This window comes from Haliotis rufescens, unplaced genomic scaffold, assembly GCF_023055435.1.
Source record: "Haliotis rufescens isolate VD_foot unplaced genomic scaffold, xgHalRufe1.0.p SCAF_7, whole genome shotgun sequence".
Classification (NCBI taxonomy): Eukaryota; Metazoa; Mollusca; class Gastropoda; order Lepetellida; family Haliotidae; genus Haliotis; species Haliotis rufescens.
This window is the reverse complement of record NW_025964361.1, coordinates 14,467,710-14,478,246: the sequence shown is the minus strand read 5'-3', so window position 1 is coordinate 14,478,246 and position 10,537 is coordinate 14,467,710. Positions and strand designations below refer to the sequence as shown.

The following is a 10,537-nucleotide window of genomic DNA, read 5'->3' as shown; positions in this document are numbered from 1 at the left end:
GTAATTAGTGTTTCAGGTTCACTATTTATAAATTAGCCGCTACAATTATGTGTCTACAACTAGCTTTTCCTTGAAACCTGCTCTGAAATATATATAGTCAAGACGTTTCCCTATTCACGATATGTATCATATTGTGACCTACGTGTCATGATACGTTTTGTACCATGACCTTGCTGTATCGTTTATCCTCTACCTACAAGGAGTATTAAGTACTGGGGTCTACTTACCGGTCACCCAACATGGTGAGGTAAAATGGGGTTCAACGACGTGTCCAAGATTATTGCACTTATATAGTCATGTGCATGCATGTGTTTATGTGTGTGTCTGCTTGTTCTAGTCTGGACTGATGCCGAGTTTATAGTGACAGCCCACTGAGACACCATGCCGCAGTTTAACATAAATACCCCACTCAGACACAGTATACTCTGAGCCGACCAGTCCTTGATGCCAAGCGCCAGGCAGAATAACAAGTACCATCTTCTTACGTTGTTTGGTATGACGTGGTCAGGGTTTAAACTATGTACCTTCTGCTCACCGTGCAGATGCTCTACCACAAAACCGCGGAAGAAGTCGTGCTCAACATAAAGATGTACACACGCACAAATGTGGAACCTACAGGGAGACAAGCATGAGGTACTGAAGACTGTTTGGGAGACAAACATGAGGTACTGGAGACTGTATGGGAGACAAGCATGAGGTACTGGAGAATGTTGGGGAGACAAGCATGAGGTATTGGAGAATGTATGGGAGACAAGCATGAGGTACTGGAGACTGTATGGGAGACAAGCATGAGGGACTGGAGACTGTATGGGAGACAAGCATGAGGTACTGGAGACTGTATGGGAGACAAGCATGAGGTACCAGAGAATGTTGGGGAGACAAGCATGAGTTACTGGAGACTGTTGGGGAGACAAGCATGATGTACTGGAGACTGTTTGGGAGACAAGCATGAGGTACTGGAGACTGTTGGGGAGACAAGCATGAGGTACTGGAGAATGTTGGGGAGACAAGCATGAGGTACTGGAGACTGTTGGGGAGACAAGCATGAGGTACTGGAGAATGTTGGGGAGACAAGCATGAGGTACTGGAGACTGTTTGGGAGACAAGCATAAGGTACTGGAGAATGTTTGGGTACTGGGGACCAATTGTCCTGGAATCCCCCAACTGTATGTTTCTCACCTTCACCGTGTGACACCCACATGCCAAACGTTGTTCCCTCCATGCCCTTGAGCATGACTGCTGGGCTGTCCTGTACCTGCACTGTCACGAAGCGTGACTCATAGCGCTCCGAGTCGTTGTGGTCCAGCAGCAGGCCCTGCTCACTCAAACCCACTTCTGCAACAACATCAGGACCACTATCAGAAGGAGATATGGGAACAAGCAGATTTGTTACCCTTCAATAGTCCTTGAAAGAATCTGTGATTTCACGACTGCCAGAGTTTCTTTTGTCCAGGATATATTTTTGTTATTGAACAAATGCAGAATTAGTCTTAAATTTTAATCGACAGTCTGTAGAATGTTTCTGAGGAATTCCTCAGAAACAATCAAGAACATTTTCTCCAGGGTTGACAAAGATTGACTACACTCTAGTTTCATGATAACGAACATGTTTCAATATTTACAGCAAACAGTTTTCCAGAAAGGAAATGATTAAATGGAGAAACACACAAACATGGTGAAGACAAAGGAGGAAATACACCCAAATTTTGCAATGCATTTATAGTTGAAGCATTCAACACATCCTACCCTATTTTTAAAAGGCAGTGTGACCAACCTGACGGATCTGGTGCTACCCATCCAAGGAGCGCCATCAGCTGGCAGCCATTACACACACCCAGGCTGAAGGTGTCTGGACGCTGGCGGAATCGCTCAAACTGCTCCTTGATTGTGGGATTGAAGAGAGCAGCTGCTGCCCAGCCTGGAAGAGAGACGTCACATGTTTCAAAATAATTACTGTAAACCCACCATGTTTTCATGTACCACGGAGCCACTTTGTGGCCTGAATGTTTTGACAGGGTGATTGTGACACAAGCAGCTCAGAGATTAACAGTTTGTTATATACATTGAGATTAAGTGAGTGAGTGAGTTGAGTTTAACGCCACTTTTAAAGTATTCCAGTTATATCACGGCGTGTCAACTTAATGTGGGAGGAAAGCCCAAAGTGATGCAGGTCTCAGATGTTTACCACTTCAGTGAAACCCACGAGCACGGGTATGGTGCTGACAAATCTAGAAACATAATCGGGGCGAACCTGGATCCATTGAGATTAAGAGTACACACGGGATCACAAAGTGAGTTCTCTATATCCGTTATTTTGCTATCAGCCTGTTTGTTGCATCCATTAATTGTATATGATAAAGTATACAGCAAATGGCCGGGACTGAAAAAACAGTTTGTCAAATCCGTTAGTTCATTGTAAGCTTGTTTGTGATAAATGTAGTTTACTGTAGTTATATTGACAAACCATATCACTCTGGAAAAGTTATGATGTAAAAACATAAGTCCAATGCTTCAGAGCATTGTTCTCTGTGAGGGAAATTGTGTGGTTACACCAATGTGCACAGGTTTTGTTCTATCAATGACAAGATCTTACCCTCAAAGGTTAACATTTCTTGTACTTGTTAGATCAACACACTGTTTATAACGTTCATTATCCTCATCTTGAATTTATTCTTGAAATAACAAAAGAAAGAAAGAAAGAAATCAAAGTCTATCCCTCTCATGCTCATCTGGTAGCATGAGTAGAACTATTAAAGCCCAACTAAAATGGAAAACAAACTTAAAAATAATGTGTTATGAACATACTGGTGTTTTAAAGGGACCCTTTTGTCAAGTGAACACATAACATGTGAAAGGACCACACATTTAGGAGATAAACATACTGTGTTTTCAATGTAGAGCTACGTTACCTGTAGATTTAACCGCGCTAAATTGAATTGGGAACCGAACACGCAGCGTGAGGTTTCAAATGTTAAATTTTGCGCGGTTAAATCTACAGGTAACGTAGCTCTACAGGGAAAACACAGTATGTTTATCTTCATTCTACCATGACTAAATAAAACGCGAACTCTTTGGTATTAGCAAATATACTGAGTGAAGCGGCATGGGTTGAGTCCAGTGTTTTGAGTGGGTTATCGATCTGAATTACAGAATCACTGAACAAAATATGGCGCTGTGTATACTCAAGCAGTTGGTTTACACCGTAATACTTCACTCGAACATATGACAGGCATTGAAAACATATAAGCACGGCAACTTGGTAAGCTAACATGAGGTGGGCATCCGTAAAGAAAACAAAGCAAGCTTTGCAAGGCTTTCGCTCGACATCGCACGTCACCATTATGACGTCATATCGTTCATTGTGACGCAAAAGCTATGACGTGACAGTCGTATATAGAAAAGCGCCAAAATTCCAAGCTCTCTGATGTCTCCAAAACGTAAATACATTCCCTTTGTAGATTTCTATCGTGTTTTCTGCACGAAATGCATTGCCACACATCCCTTGAATATTGTAGTAACCGCACCTGTGCATTTTGTAACCTGTAATTGTAGATATAATTTTTTATATATGCCTACCGACAATGACTGAAAAAAGTACTATTCTGTGAATACCAGCATCTGCAGTGATGCTGTCGTTAAACCAGCTGTTTCACTCAGAGGAGGTTTATTGTGATTTAAAGGCCGTTGATTGACCATTCAGAATGGAGTAAATTCCAAATTCATGGTAGAATGCATCATAAACTTGAGCTACATCAATGGTACCTTTAGCTGAACCCAAAACATCGGCATAGCTGAAGCCCCCGACAAATGCAAGTCCTCGGAATGTGTCCAAGTCAACCTTGCCATCTTGCAGATCCTGCATGTTGATGTCCCACACCTCGAACCCTGCAGACGTGAATGCCGCACACATCTCGCGGTCACCGTTGCTGCCTTCCTCCCTCAACACCGCCACCATCGGCAGCTGATCTGAGCATTGGAGGAACACTGTCACAAATAGGGCAACAATTTTTATGACAAGGCTAAGTATCAAAACAATTTTTTTTACAATTTACAAATCCAGATCAAGACCTGACGGGATCAGACAATTCAGTGATTAATGATCCACACCATCGGAATACAATGACATACAATCAACCAAAACACTGAGCTTGACACTTCTGATCTGATTCATTATGCTTCTTTTCACGACCTATTGCAACCCAGAATCTCCACTGTGTCATGCTCTGTTCCTCATTCTTTGTTCATGGCATCATCAGTGAGTGACCTACCCAATTCCTTGTTGATCTTGATGTCATCGTCGGGACAGAAGGGGAGTTGGTAGGGGGGGAATCTGCGAGACTTGAGTCCCTCCTGCTCCTGCTGCACCATGTGGGGGTTGGCCTGGAGACGCTCCAGCTGGAAACTTGTCTCCTCCCAGATGTCTCGCAGCACCATCGTCGACTCAATCAACACCTCCTCGTCATTGACGCTGATCACAACCTGTTGAGTGCAACAGCTTGGTATTGGTATGGTTCGTTTGTTTCCTTATGAGGCACAACAGCGTCACCCGGTCAGACAACAGTCTCATCCTATCAGGAAACAGAATCACTCTATCAGACAACAGTCTGTCTTGGTTCGACAACAGTGTCACCCTATCAGACAACAGTCTGTCTCGCTTCGACAACAGTCTCACCCTATCAGACAACAGTCTCACCTGGTCTGACAACAGTGTCAACCTATCAGACAACAGTCTCACCCGGTCTGACAACAGTGTCACCCTATCAGACAACAGCCTCACCCGGTCTGACAACAGTGTCACCCTGTCAGACAACAGACTCACCCGGTCTGACAACAGTGTCACCCTATCAGACAACAGTCTGTCTCGGTTCGAAACAGTCTCACCCTATCAGACAACAGTCTCACCTGGTCTGACAACAGTGTCACCCTGTCAGACAACAGTCTGTCTCGGTTCGACAACAGTGTCACCCTATCAGACAACAGCCTCACCCGGTCTGACAACAGTGTCACCCTGTCAGACAACAGACTCACCCGGTCTGACAACAGTGTCACCCTATCAGACAACAGTCTCTCTCGGTTCGACAACAGTGTCACCCTATCAGACAACAGTCTAACCTGGTCTGACAACAGTGTCACCCTGTCAGACAACAGTCTCACCCAGTCTGACAACAGTGTCACCCGGTCAGACAACAGTCTCACCCGGTCTGACAACAGTGTCACCCTATCAGACAACAGTCTGTCTCGGTTCGAAACAGTCTCACCCTATCAGACAACAGTCTCACCCAGTCTGACAACAGTGTCACCCTGTCAGACAACAGTCTGTCTCGGTTCGACAACAGTGTCACCCTATCAGACAACAGTGTCATCCGGTCTGATAACAGTCTCACCCTATCAGACAACAGTCTCACTCGGCTCAAAAACAGTCTCACCCTATCAGACAACAGTCTCACCTGGTCTGACAACAGTGTCACCCTGTCAGACAACAGTCTCACCCTATCAGACAACAGTCTCACCCGGTCTGACAACAGTCTCACTCGGTTCGACAACAGTCTCACCCTATCAGACAACAGTCTCACCCAGTCTGACAACAGTGTCACCCTGTCAGACAACAGTCTCACCCTATCAGACAACAGTCTCACTTGGTTCAACAACAGTCTCATTCTATCAGACAACAGTCTCACCATGTCTGACAACTGTCTCACCCAATCAGACAACAGTCTCACCCTGTCAGATAAAGCCTTGGATCGGCCAATAGGGACGCAGGGTACATTCTCATCGTCAAACATCTCGATGACCTCCTCCTCGTCCCCAGTCCGGACCTCCAGGATCACCCCGAGGTCCTCACAGAACAGGAAGTCCACGATCTCATCTGGAACAGAAGATTACCATACTCAACTACCACGTGACGGAACATTACCATACCCGACTTCCAACGCGACAGAACATTACCATACCCGACTTCCAACGCGACAGAACATTACCATACTCGACTTCCACATGACAGAACATTACCATACTCGACTTCCACATGACAGAACATTACCATACCCGACTTCCACGTGACGGAACATTACCATACCCGACTTCCACATGACGGAACATTACCATACCCGACTTCCAATGCGACAGAACATTACCATACTCGACTTCCACGTGACAGAATCTTACCATACCCGACTTCCACGTGACGGAACATTACCATACTCCAATTCCATGTGACAGAATATTGCCATACCCTACTTCCACATGACAGAACATTGCCATACCCTACTTCCACATGACGGAACATTACCGGAACATTACCATACCAGACTTCCACGTGACGGAACATTACCATACCCGACTTCCACGTGACAGAACATTACCATACTCGACTTCCACGTGACAGAACATTACCATACCAGACTTCCAACGCGACAGAACATTACCATACCCGACTTCCACGTGATGAAACATTACCATACCCGACTTCCACGTGACGGAACATTACCATACCAGACTTCCACGTGACGGAACATTACCATACCCGACTTCCACGTGACAGAACATTACCATATCCGAATTCCACGTGACAGAGCAATACCATACCCGACTTCCGCGTGACAGAACATTACCATACTCGACTTCCACGTGACGGAGCAATACCATACCCGACTTCCACGTGACGGAACATTACCATACCCGACTTCCACGTGACAGAACATTACCATACCCGACTTCCACCTGACGGAACATTACCATACCCGACTTCCACGTGACGGAACATTACCATACCCGACTTCCACGTGACAGAACATTACCATACCCGACTTCCACGTGACGGAACATTACCATACCTGACCTCCACGTGACAGAACATTACCATACCCGACTTCCACGTGACAGAACATTACCATACCCGACTTCCACGTGACAGAACATTACCATACCCGACTTCCACCTGACGGAACATTACCGGAACATTACCATACCCGACTTCCACGTGACAGAACATTACCATACCTGACCTCCACGTGACAGAACATTACCATACCAGACTTCCACGTGACAGAACATTACCATACCCGACTTCCACCTGACGGAACATTACCGGAACATTACCATACCCGACTTCCACGTGACGGAACATTACCATACCCGACTTCCACGTGACGGAACATTACCATACCTGACCTCCACGTGACAGAACATTACCATACCCGACTTCCACCTGACGGAACATTACCGGAACATTACCATACCCGACTTCCACGTGACGGAACATTACCATACCAGACTTCCACGTGACGGAACATTACCATACCCGACTTCCACGTGACGGAACATTACCATACCTGACTTCCACGTGACGGAACATTACCATACCCGACTTCCACGTGACGAAACATTACCATACTCGACTTCCACGTGACGAAACATTACCATACTCGACTTCCACGTGACGGAACATTACCATACTCGACTTCCACGTGACGAAACATTACCATACCAGACTTCCACGTGACGGAACATTACCATACCCGACTTCCACGTGACGGAACATTACCATACCAGACTTCCACGTGACAGAACATTACCATACCCGACTTCCACGTGACGGAACATTACCATATCCGACTTCCACGTGACAGAACATTACCATACCAGACTTCCACGTGACAGAACATTACCATACCCGACTTCCACGTGACGGAACATTACCATACCCGACTTCCACGTGACAGAACATTACCATACCTGACCTCCACGTGACAGAACATTACCATACCAGACTTCCACGTGACAGAACATTACCATACCCGACTTCCACCTGACGGAACATTACCGGAACATTACCATACCCGACTTCCACGTGACGGAACATTACCATACCCGACTTCCACGTGACGGAACATTACCATACCTGACCTCCACGTGACAGAACATTACCATACCTGACTTCCACGTGACGGAACATTACCATACCCGACTTCCACGTGACAGAACATTACCATACCAGACTTCCACGTGACGGAACATTACCATACCCGACTTCCACGTGACGGAACATTACCATACCTGACCTCCACGTGACAGAACATTACCATACCCGACTTCCACCTGACGGAACATTACCGGAACATTACCATACCCGACTTCCACGTGACGGAACATTACCATACCAGACTTCCACGTGACGGAACATTACCATACCCGACTTCCACGTGACGGAACATTACCATACCTGACTTCCACGTGACGGAACATTACCATACCCGACTTCCACGTGACGGAACATTACCATATCCGACTTCCACGTGACAGAACATTACCATACCTGACCTCCACGTGACAGAACATTGCCATACCCGACTTCCACGTGACGGAACATTACCATACCTGACTTCCACGTGACGGAACATTACCATACTCGACTTCCACGTGACAGAACATTACCATACCCGACTTCCACGTGACGGAACATTACCATACCAGACTTCCACGTGACAGAACATTACCATACCTGACCTCCACGTGACAGAACATTGCCATACCCGACTTCCACGTGACGGAACATTACCATACCTGACTTCCACGTGACGGAACATTACCATACTCGACTTCCACGTGACAGAACATTACCATACCCGACTTCCACGTGACAGAACATTGCAATACCCGACTTCCACATCACAGAACATTGCCATACCCGACTTCCACGTGACAGAACATTACCATACCCGACTTCCACATCACACGATGTTTCTTTCCGCTTGTTCAACTAGTATTTCACCAGATAAACAGTTGTGTACCATCAACCTGGGATGGTGCCTCCCTACATAAACAAGCATACTATTGCCACATGACTATAACATGAGATGTGTAGTGAAGCAGTGCACATGTAAAGGGAAGTAACTGTGTGCTTATTTGGATAGCATTGTTGTTAAGTCCTAGGGATTTGTTTTGAAAATAGAAATAAAAAACGAAATGTGCGGCAGACTTTATGATGATGCGGTCGGTGCCTGGGAACCAAGACTATTATTTTGTTTAGTCTTACAGCAAGAAACTCGACACTTTTTCATTGTGAGGTGCACTGATGTTCAATTCTGTAGCCAATGGACCCAACAGGCTTTCTAAAGATTTCAAAATATGCAGATTGTATAATTCAAATTTGACCTAGCAAGTTGTGTGGTTTTCATACTAAAAATGTTGAAATGTTATTTTCTTTTGAAAATCTGAAGCATGCTTTTCTTTTTATAAGACAACAATAAAACAAATCACCTTGTTAACGAATCTGCCTGTCAGTCAGGTAATCCTTAATAATGGCCTACATCCACTTAATCAATCTTTTGAACTACGACACCCTGGGGCTGTCGTTTTAAGCAGATAACTAATTTTTCGTGTTGTTTTCCAAAACAAAGTCTGTGAGCTTCACCTTCATCCTCTAGAGTGTGTAGACTGACGTCAATGCCACAGTTGCCAGCAAACGCCATCTCCAACAGACAGGTGATCAGCCCTCCATCACTCACATCGTGCCCTGCTGTCACAAGCCGCTCTGCAACAGGCAGTCAACAATAGGATACAGATAGCTATTTTACTGACAGGCCACAAAACCATTTCATGCACACTAATAAAGTTTAATAATCCACAGCTCATCTACAGGAATGGTACAAGGGAGATAATTCACAACCTCCAGATAAATAGATGTACATCTTTGTACTTTCCGTATTTTACACATCTGTATATATATTGTATTGAAATGATGTCCTGACCTTTTACTGTTTAATGTTGCTCTAAAAGTAACAAGTGCAAAAGTGAGCGTGGCTCACTAATACCCCCGGCCCGCCTAGTGTGTCAGTAGTTACAAATTAAATAGCTAGGATAGGGTTAGGCAGGGTTCCCCCAAGACTCCAATATCTGAGAGTCACCTTGACTCAGCCTATGAATTTCTGGGAGTCAAAAATATTTTTTGAGAGTCAAATGTTTTATTGTATGATTAATGAAATTTAAAGTGTTCACTGTTAATGTTACACTTAAAGTTAAGTATCTTTTAAATATTATATGTCTTTAGTTTAAGTTAACAAGTGCTAATTAATGTTCTCAGCTGATTGTACTACAGAGAAATAAAGGATATATGAATGAAAAACAAAGTTTGTTGGTTTTATTTTTTCACAATCTTTAATTACTTCACAGCTCATGAAACAATTTACAGTGGCACTAATCAATGCTAATACAGGATGAAGAAATAACATCAGTCTCAACTGTGAGACAATTTTTAATCATTGATGGATATTAAAATACATTTCATGTCAGATTATAATTTAATACCACTAACTCATTTACATCTTTTATCTAGTTATCTTGTATTATCTATCAACAATGAAGTTGAACTGAAGAATTGTGAACACACGTAATATTTCCTGGTTGAATACAGTTTATTAGCAACAACAAACAAGCCCATTTCGTATATACCATATTTATTTGTGCATAATACACACTCGTGTATAATACACACCCCTAATTATGGGCAATTAAATCCTGAAAAAATTCTCTCGTGTAT

General features: G+C 44.3%; 1 protein-coding gene across 18 annotated transcripts in view; it reads right to left on the bottom strand.

Annotated features, from left to right (window-relative positions):
* Positions 1 to 10,537, bottom strand: part of LOC124141849 (phosphoribosylformylglycinamidine synthase-like) — a 73,680-nt gene that overhangs the window by 14,885 nt on the left and 48,258 nt on the right. For all 18 annotated transcript variants that reach the window (XM_048388321.1, XM_048388326.1, XM_048388331.1 and 15 more), the window contains exons 19-24: positions 9,413 to 9,532; positions 5,721 to 5,866; positions 4,269 to 4,479; positions 3,763 to 3,966; positions 1,775 to 1,918; positions 1,180 to 1,335 (exon numbers count right to left, since the gene is read on the bottom strand). In XM_048388321.1, coding sequence (XP_048244278.1) covers positions 1,180 to 1,335; positions 1,775 to 1,918; positions 3,763 to 3,966; positions 4,269 to 4,479; positions 5,721 to 5,866; positions 9,413 to 9,532 — 981 coding nt within the window. The remainder of the gene's footprint in view (positions 1 to 1,179; positions 1,336 to 1,774; positions 1,919 to 3,762; positions 3,967 to 4,268; positions 4,480 to 5,720; positions 5,867 to 9,412; positions 9,533 to 10,537) is intronic.